Raw genomic sequence first — 18,513 nt, 5'->3', positions numbered from 1 at the left:
AGCTCAAGCCAATTTGTTTGTCTTTCTTACATTTGCCCAAACAATGGTCCATCCTTAGAACATACAGCACCACACAACAATAACTGAAGAATTTAAGCAACAACGTGTTCACTCTCATGGATTGTCATTGCTGCATGTAAAGTAGGATTTTAAACTAAAAGCATATGGTATGCTTTAGAAATAGGGTAAAAATACCTACATCATACACAGTTAATGGTAAAACATAGAATACCAGCAACACTGTCACACTGAAAAATGGAAAGAGAACAAACAACTCCCACAATCCGAAGTTCTTCGATGGTCTGTTTATATTTTTTGGAGCAGTTGCAATCTGTTTGAGGCAATAGAAAGATTCACAATTCTCTTTTTAAAACACGTTTGGTCTAGCAACAAAAAGGTTACCGACGTTATATCTCCATACAGGTCTTATAGTCAGGTTATTCTGCCTACGGATCACAAGGACATACATAACGCTTCCAGATGCTTACTAACAAATACAGTCTGTCTGTTTTTCATCCAGTTTTTGTGGGGACAGTTGTATTACAGTATAATTTTTCAAGCATCAGAAGATGACTCTAAGACTTCTAAACAGCGTTGGGTAGGGAGAACCAGGGTCTGTTGTCACATTTTACAATTTAGCCTTTCTCACTATAAAAAAAGAAAAGAAAAACAAATCACCATTTCGTTCCAGGTTTACTGACAAAGAATACTGATGCATTCATGGGTGCAATTTTTGCTATTTAGCATAATAAGACTAATTAATTAGGGCGTTTTCATGCATAGGATTTACAAAAATCAAACTTGTGATCGTTCTCCGTTATGTGGCTGAAAATCAATACATTGTTATCAATCCGAAGGGGAACAAACATTTTGTGCACAGTTAAAATACAGACATGTTGGAAATACTTGTCATGGGTGTAGCACCTTTTTGGACTGCTTTAGTGAAAACGTGGATCCCTGGGCCCTGGTCTACTCTACTCCACATAGCAACAACATTACTACACAAAGTCGACAATTTAGTGTGTTGACCAGAAAATAAAATGTGAACAAAATTCCTACATGTAGCTGTTTTTTTGTTTTTGTTTTTTACAAGTCTTTTTCCATAATGTTGCTGCTATAAGTGACATCCACATCTGCACATAAAAAGTATATATTTATATTTATATAATATATATCCGTACTCTATTAACAGTTTTGTCTACCATGAAGTTAGAATTGCCACCCATCTCTCAGAAAAGTTTTTTTTTTTTTTTTTGTACTTCAAACATTGATTATTTTACAACACAGAAATCAACTAGTTTTGTACATCTTTTGAGGAAGCGTTGCTCCGCCCGGTCACAGTCCCTCCATGATTTTCTTTTTTCTCTTTTTTGTTTCCTTTTTGTATTTTCTCCCCAGTCCCGGTGCAGTTAAGACAGGTTTCATCCCGGTAAAACACAGTTTAGAAAAAACAAAGCATTTACAAACTGGCATCTTTAGAACCGCAAGGATGTCCAGCTGAGAGCTTCAGCTGAACTTGGACCCTTTAACACACCCCTAACCTTCCCCTCTGGGGGGAAGGGACCCTTGTTTGGCACAGTTATATACACAATGAGCACAGTTCACTCAAAGGAGAGACTCGTGGGAAACAAAAAAGTGAATTTGAGGTGTTGATGTGGAAAGATAGCCGCCAGAAAACCAAAGCTAGCTTTAAGAAATTGGAGTTTTGTCACAGAAAAAAGCTGCTCAACTGTTTGAGTCAGCCATTCTGTGAAAACTATCTGTAGGGCAGTTAAAGGAGCACCGTGACCTAACAGAATTGTCTTTAAAACCCAATTCATATCCAATATGTCACAATAGCAACGTGTGGACATCCTTCTGTAGCTGTGATATGAATTTTGAAAGTCTGAGTGCAGATATTGTGTGTATTTGTGAGTGTTTTAACGGGGGACAGTTAGTGACGAAGTGAGGTTGACCCAATGACGAAAGGCCAGAACATGACACAGAAAATAGTGCAATGTACAGTACACAATGCATCTTCGCAAATGTACAGTGTACATCAAATACTATACAACCAGAATTGAGAATTAAAAAAGTAGAAACACAAAAAAAAACTCTAACAAATGACAAAGTCCAGAAGCCTTCTTTGCACAGAGGAGGATGCATCACGTTGAAGCCATAGAGAGAAACAAAGGTTTGTGTGACATACATCCTACATGTTCCTACAGCTCTGCTTCTTGTGCTTCACATTACGAAAAGCCATGTTGCTATACCACATATGTACAGGTTTCTCCTGGGTATATCTCACACGTTCCATTCACAATCCAAAACTTTCCATTCTTGAGTCCACCGATTCATTTTTCTCTTTCATTGTCCTTCTTCATCTCCATATATTTCCCACTTTTGCCATCTTTCCCTTCATGTTCCCTTTCATCATGTCCCTCCCTCTTACGTTCTGTATTCAGAGGCCTTCAGGTGCAGGAGGTCTTTCTGTCTGCTGAACCTTGCAGCAGTAGTTGATCCCAAACTAAACACAAAAAGAAAATGTGTCCGTTAGTTTTGTTGGTGGTGTGCATGCACATGCATGGCTGCTCCTCTGTTTGCTTCTGTTCATCCTTTGTCCGCTGTCCCTCCTCCCTCAGATGTCTACGACAGGAGTGTTGTGTCTTACATTTTCTCTTCATGTCTCTTTTCCTGCACTCCATCCTCCCCTTCCGTTGTCCTGCTATCTATGATGCTACTCAGGAACTACAGAGGAGGATGGGGAGGAAAGGGAGGGAAACTGTCCTATCATCCTCTCTCTCACTCTTTAAACTACCCCCTTCCCCCATCCATCCTCTCCTCCTCCACCCTCATCTCCCATTAGACCCAGGAGTCTGGTGAGGCCGGATAGTGGCTGGTCTCATAGTTGAGCTCGCTGTAGGGCCGTGAGGCTGAGTAGAAGTCTACATAGTTGCCGGTGGACTTGAGGCCCTGCAGGTGCATGTTGAGGTCTCCCTGCGGTGGGCGCCCGGCGGCATGAACCTGGTTCTCGTAGAAGGCCTGGTCCTCGTAGTTGACGCTGTCAGGCGGAGGAGGATTTTGGAAAGGAGGGTAAGGTTCTGAAGGCAGGCCTTGAGAAGAGATCTGTAAAAAGAAAAGCAAAGATCATTATTAAGAGAAAAGCAAGATTATGATGGCCAGGTCCAAACCTCCATGACTTGAGGCTACATACACAAGAGTTCTAAACTGAACGAGAGCATTTTCGAAATAATGCACACAAGAATATTAAAACATATATTTATATTATTTTTATAACACACCACATCAGCCAGTTCTAGCTAGCTAGCAAGACATATGACATTCTGACTAATGGAAGCTAGAGGCAGTACAAAAACTAACCCAGGCTGGGAGTTCTGCACAAGCCCAAACCTGAGAACAGAACCCATCTCGTACCAGTGTCTTCCGGACCTTCCTCGACTGAACCCGACTGCTAAATTTGAGACCCAAACTTGACCCAAACCCCAGATTCATCCCTGACTTTTAGCTTACAAGGCTACTTAAAGACCTTTTACTACACAGACAACTGCAGAAAGAGATACATTTCCTAATAATTTACGTTTCAGAAAAACTCAAATCAGGCAACACAGAGTTAGCTCCTTTTAACTAGCGATGACTTTACCATTAGCAGTCAGCATGGAAGCCCTCTAGTGTAAAAATGCATACAATTAGAAGCTTACAATTTATATTAAAACATGTCCTTAGCCAACTTCTGTTTTCAATTGAATTTCAAGTATGAAACTTTGTCATCAGAGCTGAAATAAAGGGTTGCCGTTGATCAGATGTGAATATTTTCTGTTTCTCTCAGTCTTCTGTGATACAAAACTAATTATCTGAAATTTGAATATGTCAACATGGGCTCTGGGAAATTCTGGTGAACAATTTTCACTATCTCTCAATACAGGATCTAAGTATTATTTATTAGCTACAATGGATAATAAAAAATGGACTCTGCACCCCTGTTGGTGACTTGTTTCTTTGAAACATGTTACCGGTAGGTGAAATACTGTAATTTGATACATTTTCCATCAAAAGCCAGCAATCAGTTAGGTCTCGGTCAGTTAGTAGTGTAAAGTGTTTTTAGCTCAATAGTTTACAACAATTTGGTTTGCTGACCAGATAGTTTGTTTGAAAGCAACCTGGTATCTACACACAAAGTGTGTTACATTATTGTCCATTACTATGAGCCAAATTGTACCTTTAGATATACAACCAGCCTCAGATCTTGCTTCCAGAGGGTTTGATGGGTAACATGAAAGGCTTTTACTGGCATAGCGCAGATTTGAATGCCACATGATGAAAGCAATTCACTGCTGTACTCCTATAATGCATAAATGGGACTCTATAGAAGTTTATAGTGACCCTTGTAGTACTTTTATATCCCCTTTGGTGTCCCTATTAAATTCCAATACAATAAAGGGACTAGATTTGCTGCAATTTTTGTCTCCATGTGAAAATTACTAGGGGGTTTCTGAACAGTAGTTCTGCCTCCTAAAGGTAATGTGAATCATGAAGAGGTATTTACAGGTTATTTAAATGACAGCTGGTAGTGATAAATCATCACTTAAGTACTTGTGCCTTAAGGTCACATTTTAAGGGGAACAACTGTGGTCACAATTAACACGGAAAAGTGACTTGTCATACCTGATTATACTTTAGGTCATCAGTGGGCGACACGTATGCTCCTCTGTGCAGCGTGGAAGACCCGCTGGAGAGCTGACCTGTAGAGACAGAGAGGATGTGGACTTCCGATGAATACTTCCTCTGAAGCTTTTGTTCAGGTAGTACTGTGAAGGCAGAGGCGTGTGTATAGGCTGTCAGTGTTATGAATGATGATGATGATTAAGGATGGCTTGGAACTCTAATGTTTCCCACATAAACATTAAAGCATTGCACTGAATATCACATTAGACTTACAAACGCTCCCTAAAGTCCCCTTATTAATGAGGGACTCAATTACTATTTAGTGGATGTTTTGGATGAATCTCGTAGTGAAAACTGACCAACAGCATGACTACGTGATATCAGATTTCTAATTTGTTCACTTTGTTGTCTGATTTTAAGTCATAAGAATCATAACTACTTTAATAACTTAAACTAACTATTTCCTGGCTCCAGCTTCATGTTTTCTGTACCGATACTGTATGAGAGTGGTATAGTTTTTCTATTTACCCAAATGTTGAACTATTCCTTTAATACTGTAAAATTAACACTTAGTTAAGTGATTTTGTATTTATTCTGACAATATACACTAAGCTGACAACCCAATAGCTTTATAGGAGAATTTGTTTTTGTGTCAGACATGCAGTGTGGAATTCCTACCCATCATGGCATCCTTTCGGGATGTGTGTTCGCCCTTGTTGCCATGGTAACTGGCATTGCCAGTTGACTCGTAGTCTGCCTTCCTCTCCTTCAATGCCATCATCTCCCTCGGGGAAGTAGGGGCGCTTGCTACACACACACACACACACACACACACACACACACACACACACACACACACACACACACACACACACACACACACACACACAAGGGAAATATCTTAGACCTTCGATCTATCATGAACACATTACAACAGAAAGGACAGCTACTTACATCCCACTGGAGTCCCTTCACGGCAGAAAGGCCAGATTGATTTCCACTTTTCAAAGAATCTCAGGTTTTGTATTTAACTAACAAAGGCATAGCACTCTGAGACATCACTGTGTGCATCATTTCCTCTAACCATTACAGTAAAATAAGTCGAAAAATGGGGTCACTAGGTGCTCTTTGTATTGCGACTCTTTGGGTAATGTGCCATTCCTCACAAATGTGGCTTTTTGACCAGGGTGTGACTTCAAAGAGGTCAATATTGAGTCATCTCTGCATCTGCTTTACTCTTGCCTCTGTCTTCTTATTCTTTATGTCTGGCTCTATCCTCTTGTATTTACTACATGTACACATTTTAAGCTTAAACTCCCACTGGCTTATTAATCTATGCCTGTCTTGGCATTATTCACCCAAAAAGTAACATAGAAAGGATACATACCTACAGTTGGGTGAACATACAAAATGCATGGACTGGGGGTGTTGTGAGTAATGAGTTAGATCTAGTTAGCCGTGTTGGAAGAAACCTGGCCATTGATTCAGTGCCATATGGTTCAGTAGTGTTTCCTCTAATATTCAAAATCATTATCAACAACCTTTCACATAGAAGCTGCTGACTACGATGTAGCCCGCCAGCCTGTTTGTGTGGCTGCATCTGTCGCCTTGTCTCTCTTCTGTGTAACACATTTAGCATTGATTCCTACACACATTAATGCTCTGCTAGTATCTCCAGTCTACTGTAATATCGGCACCTACGCGGCCAATTATCCTGCTGCTCTGTTGTAGGAATGTACACATTCACAAGGTTTCTTTTGTTAAATTCAAAAGTTTTTTTTAATGTGAGATATTGCCACAGCAGTAAAAGTAAACAAATGATTTGATGGACCATCTGTTTGCACAATTCTAAACTGAGAAACAAAAATAAAGAAAATAAAAAATGTGAAATTAGCTTCCAAACCAGTGTTTATCATTTTGCCACTGTTAGTTGACAGCCTCTTAAATCCAGTTCAGGAGATTTGTTTTAAATGTGGTCCAATGAGACCCATTCAAATACTCTCAAATATAGTAATTTCAAACTGGTTTGAACTATGTATTGGCTAGCAGAAATATGTTGATATATCTCCCTAATACAACTTATTTAATGCATTTATTACAGAACTAAAACTACTATATTACAGAGAGAATTGTCAACTCCTTAGACTCTGTTTCCATCTTCAGTCTGACATTGCCTCCAATCTCACCAATTTCTGTTGGGTAAGAAGATTCAAAAACGATATCCCCAATTACTCCCGACCAACATGGCCGCCTGAATTTAACATCATTTTAAGTCGACGGTGACCTGTAGCCATGCCAACATACTGGTTTGCTGGAGTTTTAAGAGGGTAGTGGAGCAAAGTAAAAACACTTAACGCTTAAAAGCTTGACAACGTTGGTCCCACCCACGGCGCTGATTGGCTACTCGTACTTCAACCTGTGGCGCTAATTGGATCCACTACCTTTACACCTCTACTCTTTTATATCCGTAGGCCTATACATTTTAAATATGAGCAACCTTTTTTTGGTTGGACCTGGTAACACTTCTGTGAAACTTCCCACACCGCACAAATCTGAATTTGAATGTTGTCGCATTTTATAATAAAAACAGCAGCCCGAAATTAATCATGCACAGACAAGTTAAATGCACGTTGTGTATGCCTTTTTAAGAGGAATCTAATAAATGCATCACTTCATTATCATCACTTCCGCACACCGGAAAAAGTCAGTCTGATTAATCACAAAAAAGTGAGCCACAGAAATGAGTCAGTGTTAAGGCGCTGACACATCAACCCGATTATTGGGCCTTGATTTGGGCCAATTTGACATGTGGAATCAGAAGGCGGGCAGTCAGACTCAATGACCAATCTGATTGGTGGAGTGTTAACCTGGAAATGACAAGCAGGACACAAATCTTTTTAAGCTGACCTTTATCGATGTGAAATGAAGACAGATTCAGCAACTGCTTGGCAATTTCTCGCTTAAAATGTTTTCAGAAACACAATTCGGTGAACTATTTTTGTAAAAAATGAGATCCTTTTCCAAATGAGCTGCCATTATGGCATGGCTTTGAAAATCTGGAGAAGCCAGACCCACGTGACGCGTTTGTCCAATCAGCTGCCGGTTTAAATTTTTTTTGGGGACGACAACACAGATTAGCGCCTGCTGATGTCATGGAGAGGTATTACGTCTTGCGCATGCACAGAACGTATGTTCAAGTCGGCGTTGCTTTGGTGTGTTTCGACGCACTTTTTCCAGTCAGTCCGACTGCCTTCTCTGCCAAAGGTCGGCCGTCGGGTAAGTGCGTCAGAGCCGTAAACTGGTTGAGGAGATTCCTCTGCTTTTGGGAAGGTTTATAAAAATGAGAAAGGTAAGAAGCCGTGAAAAATATGTAAGCTTTTTTTGTCCATCACTGATGCAGCCTGCGAGAGAATGTAAAAATGCTCTGCTTCCTGCATTGAGGCTCTTTCCGTAATAGCCCTGTTATGTCTGAGTAAAGTCATGACTCATAAGGAACATTTACATAAAGGGCACTTTTGTCTGAATGACAGGAAGACATCAATTTAACACATCTAGACGACCTTAGCAATGGTACCTATTTCTTGTTGAAAAGGGTGTATCCATGGAAACAGATTGTTGGCTTAGGTTTCACCGGACAGTGTTATTATCCCACCATCAGTTTCAGACCCAGCTAAGAATTAAGCTCATGGAGTACATTATACGTTACATTTTTCTTACAATTTTTTCAAAGTTAGTGAACTTTAGGGGATGATGCCATGAATTCAACAATACTGAAGCCTGGAAGCCTCACATTAGACAAACCCCTAATTTTTGAAGGGCGGAAAACTTTTAAAGGAGGCACTGTGCAAGGATTTTACTCGACAGCAGAATAATTTGGCTGTGGGCGCCGTGGTGTGAAGGATAAAGCAGACTTCAGCTAGTTTGGAAGAGTGTTTGTTTGACTGGACTGTACTAATGGGAAGATTGATAGAGGACAAAAGGGAACAGGAGATTCACCTGATCGATTGTTGGGTGAGGTCCGTACGGGAGAGATGGACGGAGTACGAGAAGAAGAATAAGGTCGCTGTCTGTCTCTCTCTATTGTGGAGGAAGAGCCGACAAAATGGTACTGGGAATAGCCGTCCTGAAGAAAAGAAGAAAGGGAATGGAAAGGATTAGAAGAGAAGAGGAAAAGAGACGAGACTGTGCAGGAAATGATGCATCTAGATCAGTGGTTCTTAACTTTGTTGGAGGTACTGACCCCCACCAGTTTCATATGCGCGTTCACCAAACCCTTCTGATGATGGCCAAGCGGGGCGTGTCATCACGAATCATATGAGTCGGGTGTGTGTCTTGACCTCCGCCGAACCCCTGAGACTGACTCACCGAACCCCTGGGGTTCGATCGAACCCAGGTTAAGAACCACTGATCTAGATGTATCATCGTTGCTCAGCTTTCAGTGTGAATACAGCCAGAGTACATTCAGACCTTACCTTTTTGTAGAGGCTGCGAAGGTCTCTGTATTGCCACATACTGTTCAGGACTTGAGATGCTGCTTTCACCACTTTAGGACTATGTCTGGGAATTCAGCAGAGATGGAAAAAAACATACAGTATAAAGCTTGACTGTCTTTCATTTTTGTTTTGTGCTAGTGGGAGCTATTAAAACATCAAAATGCAGCAGGATGAAAAAACAAACACAAAGCAGAGACATTAAACTAGAATCTAAAGCCTTGGCTGACTGTGGTCTCCAAAGAAGAAAAAGTGAAAATGTCTTCTTTATCTCCTCAGATATGGCACTTTATATTGTACTGAGCCCAAATTGCATAATGGCTTGCTTGATGGATTGATTGGCCAATATTTCATTCTGTATCCTCCAGGGTTTGACACAGCTGACTAATGGCTGTGGGTATAATTGGCTCATGTGGCCTTATCATCGCCTAGCAAATTACACTTTATTTCATAAATTTTCATTTTGGTAAATGTTATTTCTGTTTTCTCCATGAGCTTTCTGTGATTGCATGTCATGCCCTTGCATTGATGCAAAGTAGGGACATTAAAAGACAAAGACATGTTGAACCATGGGTTTATACCTTCAGTATCTCAAAAACAACTCCTAATGACTCATACTTCGAATAGCACAAATTAGTTTTAGCCTATGTTCTTCGCTGTCGCATTTGCCATATTGCTTGTTGAAAAATTTCTTTCTTATATCAATTTGAAACAGTTTCTAATGCTGTTGTAGCTTCTATCAAACTGTAAGAACACTGCCCCATGGTGGCCCTTCTATACTCCCTTCGTCTTTCTTTGCACCCCCTTCCACCTGACATTATCTTTCCATTCGGCTTACTTGTCTCCTTTGCTGCGGGCGACGCCGATGAGCTTCTCGATGCCGCCGGCGTCCCTCAGGGCCTTGGTGTTCTCCATGTTCTTGGTGATGACTTCGTGCAGTGCGCAGCAGATAGCCGTAATGGTGTCGTCCGACATGGTTTTTCCCGCCAGGACGCTGCTGTTGGTGCTTCCTCCGCCTCCTCCTCCCCCGCCGCTACTGTTGTTGTTGTTGCTGCCTCCGGGCAAACGGTGCACCAGGTCCCTCATGGCATATTTACCTGTGGCCAAGAGTGACAGGGTGAGTGGGGGTGAGGTGGGTTAATATTGTTTAAAGGGTTTGGAGGTGGAAAGGAGGAGACAAGGTGGCAATGAGAATGATGATAAGGCAATTTAAACTTTTGTTATGCTTTTTTTTTATATATAAGATAATTTCTTTTGGCATTTCCACCTTTAATTCCATGGACAGCATAGACAGGAAAGGGGAGAGAGAGATGGAAGACATTCATCCACAGGTAGGATTCCTCTTTATATGGGCATGCGCTCTACCAACTGAGCTACCCGGGTGCCCTTTGGCAATACTTCTAATCTACTGATATGGTGAAGATGGGAACAACTTTAGGCTGAAGAAAAAAAAAAAATCAGTAATGACTATCTAAAGATCTATGTCAATTATGTTCTCAAAACGTAAATATTGAACCCACTAGTTGATTCTATCTATAAAATAGTATAGATCTGAAATGAGGAAAGCGTTTCAAGGACCTTCCTCTGCTCTTTCTAAAACCCCTGGCTGTGACAAAGGAAATACAGCCTGGTTGTGTGGCTGTCAGACAATGAGGATGACTTGGCCACGTGATCTAACACAGACTGACTACATTTCCCATGACAGCTCAGTACTGCTGTCAGGCAATCTTGTCCACTCTGACCTCTGCCCCTCATTCTGATTGTGTCATCACCCTGGTGATTAGGGGTGGGGGCATCTGTTTTCCTGATGTAAAAATCCTGCTGGCGTTTTCACAACACCTGTTTACACCTGTAGTTCCTTTGCTTTGGTCCAAATCAGTTGGTGAGTTAGTAAACTTGGAGTGATTTGCCTTTTGTCGGTTTGGTTTGGTTTCAAACCTGGAAAAATCCAAGCGTACCAAATTGCGTCATTACAAATAAGGCAAAAATGTCCAGCCCTCTTATTGGTTGGATATGTCTGGGAGCAGGAGAAAGAAAATAAATACAGGAAGAAGGTCCTGTGTTCTGGTCTGCCGGCTGCTTGTTTGACTACGGAGATACGAGTGACGAACGGCTAGCTTGACCGCAGACTATTTCTGAGATAGAAACACTGCAAGCTGCTCCAGTTTGCTGCTCTGCTGCATCGCAGACTGCTAAACACACCTGACTACAGGAGACATTAGCTCAGACTGGCGGAGTTTGTATAGTGCGGTTTGAGTACGGATCACGTTCTCACACCAAACAAACTGCTCCAGAGTTCGATATACAGCGTACCGAGACCACCTCTTCAAGCAGGTCTTGGTACGCTTGTTTAGTCCGCTTTTGGTGTGCACCAGAGTTCAATTGCCGCTTTCTCACCTGTCCAAACAAACCGCACCAGTGGGGCAAACAAGCTCTAGTTCGATTCAACCGAGCTAAAGGCTGTAGGTGTGAACACAAACTAATAGCGAATATAATAATGATGTACAGTGCGTATTCTGACAACTAGGTACTTTTTTAAATGTTGCACATGAATCCAGCTGAGAAGAAATACAGTATCCAAAATTCCATACTAACATGTTATTTAGTAGGCTAAAACAATATTTTACCATTTTTTCTCCAACCGTTCATAACAGACAATTGCAGACAGCAATGAAGAAAGCTCTATAACATTAATAATGCTTTAAGTGCAAGTCTAAGATTTCACTTTGTGTAATATATTCCTAAAATCTGTTTAGATGAGTTTGCCTTTGCATCGCATTTTGTAACAGCTCATTTACTCCATCAGATGTCAAGAAAACCCAAATAATTACAGCTCAGTACTTCTGAAAAAGATACATACTAACACTGTTTCACACAAAGGTTTGTTGATCAAAATCACACATATTGGGTATGAAGTGCATTCCAGGTGATTTCGGACGCTTTACCGGTTCCACAACTACGATACTCAGCAGCAACTTATGCTACACTAGTTGCAAGACAAGGCTATATCATATTATATATTGTGAGCAATGCATTAGTTACATTTACGGACCAAAGTCAGGAAAAATGAGTCTCTGGGCTGAAAAACACTGAACACAGTACACTACCAAGCTAAAACTAGACCAGTTGCTTCAAGTCATACATGAACACAAATCACTTCAACTTTCATAATGACTTTTTCAGTTTTAACAATAACTCTCTTCAAATAAAAAGTCATTCACACATTTAAACTGGCTTATTACAGTAAGTTATCAAACATGATTGAACCATGTAAACAGCTTAATTCAACTATTGCCAAAAACTTGCGGTATGGTCAATATTCACGTTATTACAAACTCACAAACACTGAAAGCAATCAAATTTGTAACATTACAGCAATAAAACCCAGTTGGCTCACAGTGGACCTGTCTGTGCAGACTGTATTGATATCTCACGCTGAAAGCTACATAAGAAACCCAATATGTCTCTAATCCAATTTTATCCTGTCAACACAACACACATGAGGACAGGACAATACTGTCCGTCCAATCAAAATACACATGCTTGCCCCTGATATAGGATTGACATTACAACCTACACTATACACATGACTGGTTGCATTCACATCTGAGAGCACACATCTAAGCTCAGAGCCTCGAGCATCAGACAGAGCAAGAGGAAGGAGGCATGTGGTTGTTGCTATGGGGGACCAGCAGAAAAGCTGAGTTTATTACAGCTATCGGTCTCCAAAGGAAAATCAAGCATCATACGAGCAGAGCAACACCATTATCTGCTTAAACAAAACTATCTTTATATCTACATAAATACAGAAAAATACTACAATGACATGCATGTCTTTTTTTATTAAAGACAATTCCACAAGCCCACTACCAGTCTGCCATTACTAACAGCAATAACCCTCTACACGAGAGACATTTTAACAACTCCTTTAAAAAAATTACCTGTGAACATGTCTACTTAAACAAGCTTCATATTCATTATTAAAGCAAGTGTGTAATTCTGCAAATGGGTCAAGATAACAGCTGTTGTTTTCAGTGTCAATAAAGCACATCACTTCACTAGTATAAACATACAACATGACACTCAAGTAAAACTCTTAAATACATTTTGTTTTCTTTGGAAATCCTGCATTAGCTAATTTGCAAATTGGCAATTTGGTGTTTGGCCCTTTGTGGAACTTCACACTCTTCGCTTTGTTGTCTGTGAATTTAACTCACCAATAAGCTCCTTGTTTCTAATGTCGAGAGCCATGTTTCTCAGCGCGGTGGCCACGGCACAAACCACCCGGTCGTTGTCTATCCTCAGCAATTCCACCAGGATAGGAAGGCCCTTCTCCTTACGCACTGCAGCCCGGATATACACCGACCACTGAGGAGGACAGAGGGGGGAGACAGAGAGAGCATCACAGATTTGTTTTTATGCCCTGTTATTCATGCACCTTCCTTTATTCATTAGCCTTTTTGCTTATTTGTGGTGTCTTATGATTGATTATCTTCACTGATGTGTTACATTACAATTGGCTGACAAAATAATTCACAACTTTGGGGGTGCTGGTAGGTCAGTCCGTAGGGTGTTGGGTCAGGAGGGGACGGTCTGGACTGGTAGCTGGACTGCACTGCCAATGAGCTCTTGAGCAAAGTACATTTTTCCGTGTTTTTCGAGAATTCTAACTTTCAGAACACTTTGGCACCTACTGGAATTTTCAATACACTTTGGCAGATGTCCTTCAGTATTACAGTGATATAAGCCCAGTCCTTACCTTCCAGCTGCCAGCAGCTAGGTTCTGCAGGGCCCCAGCTGCTCCCTCCAGGGTGTCTGGGTTGGAGCACTCAGACAGCAGTGTGAGGTAGGGCTTGACGATAGTAGGGTGCCATAACATCTGGATTCCTTTCGGGGGCTCCGCCAAATCTGGAAATGGGCCGACGCCATCCCACTGCAGAAGATAAGACATAATTCAGAATAGAAAAGCATTTTTAATTCTATGTGAGGCGGGCATTGACAGCGGTAGAGTGCCAGCATGGTCCCCCTCAGGCACAACAAGAACAAGAACAGGGTAAGGAGAGAGAGGGAGAAGATTTACTATTCATTAGCAGTGTATAAATAGGGTGGCACATTATCTATTTGTGTATTTTGTTTTTCTATCTCCTCTGGAATTCAAATCTGACATTTTAGGGAGCTAGATTTGTTTCTTTATTACATGCGAGAAAATAAATGATCTGAGAGAAAAAGTGATCACACTGATAGCAACAAAACATTTTATGAGAGAAAACAAATAATTTAGAGAAAAAGTTTTCATACCAATAGCAAAAAAACTCTCTCAAAATACTTTTTTAAACTCTCAAATTTATATTTTTTCTCTCAAAACGTTTTTCTTCTTGCTCTCAGCACCTAAGTCTTTGCTCTCGATTACATTTTTTGCTCTCGTCCCAGGATTTTTCTCTCGATGTGAACATATTGTCATGGGCGGGGCCACGTTCCTATTGGCCAGTTGGATGAGCACCGTCTTGTCTTGGGAGTCCATCTGAATCATTAACCCATTGTCACCGCCATAGATAGATAACTAGCAGCCAGCCCACTACTAAATAAATACCTTTTAATTATCTAAACACTTTTTAACAGTCAAACTGAAACACTGGTGGTGAGCTCCAGGTCCTGCAGCCGCAGACGAACCGCCATCGGTGGGGCTCGGCCAGAGTGGAAACATTGCTAGAAAGCTTCGCTGCCGACCTCGACCGGATCTGATCGGAGCTCCAGCGGGACACGGAGAGCTCCGGACCCGGTAGCAACACATCCCCCTTGGAGCTCACCGCTAGTGTTGGTGGAATAGCAAGCTAGCGTTAGCGAACTAACCAACCAGCCTGCTTATAAATAAATACAATTTAGTTATCCTAACACTTTTTAACAGACAAACTGAAACACTGGCGGTGAGCTCCTGGTCTTGCAGCTGCAGACGTACTGCCATCAGTGGGTGTAACGCGCACCAAGTTCTGCATCCCTAGGAAAATATTGATTTTATAAGACAAAGCGGCTACTGTTTAAAAGCTAGGGTATATATATTTCTTTGTCATGTTCATTAATGATGATTATAATTTTAGAACGTTTAGAGACATCAATGTTTTATTATCATTTCCTTGCTACCTGGATGCAATTCTTGGCTGCAATGAGGGTTAAGCAATGACTTATTCAGCAGAAATTACTGTTGCTGCTCAAGCGGGCGCAATTTTTTAATAATAATAATAATAATACATTTTATTTAACAGCGCCTTTCTAACACTCAAGGACGCTTTACAGAGAATAAAAGACAGATATAGGGAACATAAAAGTGTAAGTAGTAATAACAAACAGATAAACACAAAAACAAAACAAACAAAACAAACAAACAAAACAAAACAGGAACAGTGTATTTACAGATAAGCGAGCTGGAACAGATGGGTTTTTAGTCTAGTTTTGAACAGAGGGAGAGAGTTGATGTTGCGGAGGTCGGGTGGGAGTGAGTTCCAGAGCTGGGGAGCAGAGCGGCTGAAGGCTCTGCTCCCCACGGTGATGAGTCGAGCATGGGGGACAGTGAGGTGGAGGGAGGAGGAAGATCTGAGGGAGCGGGAGGGGACGGCAATGTGTAGGAGTTCTGATAGATATGGAGGGGCAAGGTTATGGATGGCTTTGAAAGTATGGAGAAGGATTTTAAATTGTATTCTGAATTGAACCGGGAGCCAATGGAGCTGCTGAAGAACCGGGGTTATATGATGAAATGAGGGGGTTCTGGTGATGACACCAGGGATGGCAGGGATGCAAAATGTGGGTACAACATCAGCGAAGCAAGCTCTGGTCAAGGCCGGGGGATGTCCCACTGCTACCGGGTGTGCGGACTGGTTGGTTAGTTCGCTAACTTGCTCTTACAACAACACTGGCGGTGAAAAAATATACATTTGAGAGTTTAAAAAAGTATTTTGAGAGAGATTTTTTTTGCTATTGGTATAATTTTTCTCCCAAATACTTTATTTCCCTCATAAAATGCTTTTTGTGCTATCAGTGTGATAACTTTTTTTCTCGAACATTTTTTTTCTCTCTCAGATCATTTATTTTTTTTGCATGTAATAAAGAAACAAATCTAGCTCCGTAACATTTCCTCCTGCATTGATGATGCATTTTGAAAAAATACTCACATACTGTGTATCAATAAAAACTGTGAAAGCTCTGGCTGTTAAATACAGGAGGTTTCTCTGTGACACTGCAATACAATTTAAACAGATTCATGGTACTGACATTTGATTGACATGTGTTGATGAGTAGGTGCACATTTTGCTCTGCTCCCCTTGACTCGCTGTTTTTTTTTGGGGTTGCCGATGAAAGGATCCAGTGAGTCCCGTTGATGACAATTTCACACGGTGTTGCTACACCGACATCACAACAACATGTGAGTAACAACATGGCTACTCTGGGTATTAACAGAAGTGAAATCTGTATAAATATATTGTTTTTAGCACCTCTGTATTATTTGTGTCTCATTTAATCAGTTGTACACACACAGTCCATCCATCTTCTATTTGTGCACACGGTGTTTCTACACACACAACTGCACAATATCAACTGGAAACGCTAACAAGATATTTAGCCTGATTAAATATCTGGAATGCATCTGCAAGGTACCAGCAAGCCTCCAAGCTCAAGGGCTGTGTAAAATCAAGGCTTGTAGTGTGAACTAACTACATTAGGGGTGGGGCAGGGCTTAGCAAACAGTCAATAGACACACATTAGCCACCTGCTATGTGTTTACAAAGTAACTTATTACACCATCCACACAAAAATTCAGCTCATACTAGCTGTGTTTATGGTTTTCTTTGTTCGGCATCGTTGTCACTTTAGGGTGGTGATGGCGCATAACACATGCCTTTGGTGTGGGAGATCTGGGTTCAATTCCCACTGTGATACATCATCCAGTGTGTACCTGAGCGAGATGCTTAATCTCTAACAGAGGCATACAGCCTCTGATAGATGTAGCAATTTGAAATTGCTTTGGATAAAAAGCATCAGCTAAATGCAATGTCTCTGTTAAGTGACATATCATTGCATGTTTAAACATAGTTGGCCTAAATAGTGGATTCTATATTGGAATTGGATATGTAAGTTTGCTGTATATATTAGGTACTGGGATGCCCTGTGTGTTTCCTACTTGCTGTCATTATATAATATAAGTCCACAAGTTTTGTATAAAAAAAATGATATCATGCTTCCATCTGCAATGACGTAATCTCACATGACATCTGATAAGGCGTAACACTGCCCACAAACTGTTGCACTGTTGTCTTCCTCTGGTTCTGTTTCGTCTTTGAAATTATTATTACACTACTTCCTCTTTCCCCACTCTCCTCTCTTATCCTGTTGTATTTTCTAGCCCCACCCTCAACTCCAACTTCCTTGACTCTCCCTTTATATCTCCTCTCCGCCGACATATCCTTTCCTCCTCTCGTCTCCTCTCCTCTTCACTCCTCGCCTTATTCTCTCCTCTAATTACCCCACAGTTGATAGAGTTTTGCCCTCTCCAACAAGCTCACCAATCACTACTTCATGGTAATCACCCACAGCTGCACTGGAGTGGAGACAGACAGACAGGGAAAAGAGGGGGGAGTTATTATCATTATGGAGAGGTTATGATTTGTCCCTTTACAATCTGATCCCAGGGTTAGTTTTAAGATCCATCCTCTCTATAGTTCTGCCTGGATACACAACAATGTCCTTGACTTGGCAAATGTAAGTAAAGGCCTGACTCAATAAGGTTTTTTTTTTTTTTTTTTTTAAATCTCCCCTTTTCTATCTTTTCTAGAAATGAAAGGGGGGGGGGAGCATGCAGGGCTAATGAGCAATTCACCCACCCTAATCCACCGGAAGTGTTGGGTTTTCAATCCCCACATCTTCACTAGAAGTTGTAAAAGAAGTCTTCACTCTACCACAATGTGATGCTGATTGCTTATTAGCATGACAAGAGGTTAGATCCTCTCCAAGGCAGCCGTTTGGTTTCTGCCAATTCTGCAACTAGAAGAGCACTAATTTTTTTTAACCAACCGGAGGATGAAACGCTTCCTGCTGGCAGCTAATGGACAGACCCAGGAAACCCAGAATTGAAATACTAAATCATATTGGTATGATTCTGAGCACAGGTTGTCAGTGTATTGAAAGTCAAATCTGTAGATAAAGGTATAATCTCCAGAATCCACTGTGTGAAAACCTTGTAGCATGTGTCTGTACTATTGCATTGAAAAAATAACAAAAAAACAGTAAATTTAAAGTATCCCATGCTCTTCTACATGTAGCTGTGAAACACCTTATTCTGGGGATGTGACCCTAAGTAATCCAGGTGGTAGGT

At 41.0% G+C, this 18,513-nt stretch overlaps 1 protein-coding gene across 17 annotated transcripts in view; it reads right to left on the bottom strand.

Moving 5' to 3' along the window:
* Window positions 1–289: 289 nt before the first annotated feature.
* LOC116698939 (catenin delta-2) overlaps window positions 290–18,513 on the bottom strand; it is a 177,783-nt gene continuing 159,559 nt past the window's right edge. For 9 of the 17 annotated variants that reach the window (XM_032531198.1, XM_032531203.1, XM_032531199.1 and 6 more), the window contains 8 exons: window positions 13,912–14,085; window positions 13,370–13,520; window positions 9,991–10,249; window positions 9,135–9,228; window positions 8,659–8,785; window positions 5,341–5,469; window positions 4,663–4,739; window positions 290–3,105 (listed from right to left, as the gene is read on the bottom strand). In XM_032531198.1, the coding sequence (XP_032387089.1) occupies window positions 2,842–3,105; window positions 4,663–4,739; window positions 5,341–5,469; window positions 8,659–8,785; window positions 9,135–9,228; window positions 9,991–10,249; window positions 13,370–13,520; window positions 13,912–14,085 (1,275 nt within the window). In that variant the 3' untranslated portion in view covers window positions 290–2,841. The remainder of the gene's footprint in view (window positions 3,106–4,662; window positions 4,740–5,340; window positions 5,470–8,658; window positions 8,786–9,134; window positions 9,229–9,990; window positions 10,250–13,369; window positions 13,521–13,911; window positions 14,086–18,513) is intronic. The other 8 variants (XM_032531215.1, XM_032531212.1, XM_032531214.1 and 5 more) reach the window with 3 other exon arrangements.

The sequence above is a fragment of the Etheostoma spectabile genome, chromosome 12, assembly GCF_008692095.1.
Source record: "Etheostoma spectabile isolate EspeVRDwgs_2016 chromosome 12, UIUC_Espe_1.0, whole genome shotgun sequence".
NCBI classification, from domain to species: domain Eukaryota; kingdom Metazoa; phylum Chordata; class Actinopteri; order Perciformes; family Percidae; genus Etheostoma; species Etheostoma spectabile.
Note: the sequence above shows the minus strand (reverse complement) of the source record. Positions and strands in the feature narration are given on the sequence as shown.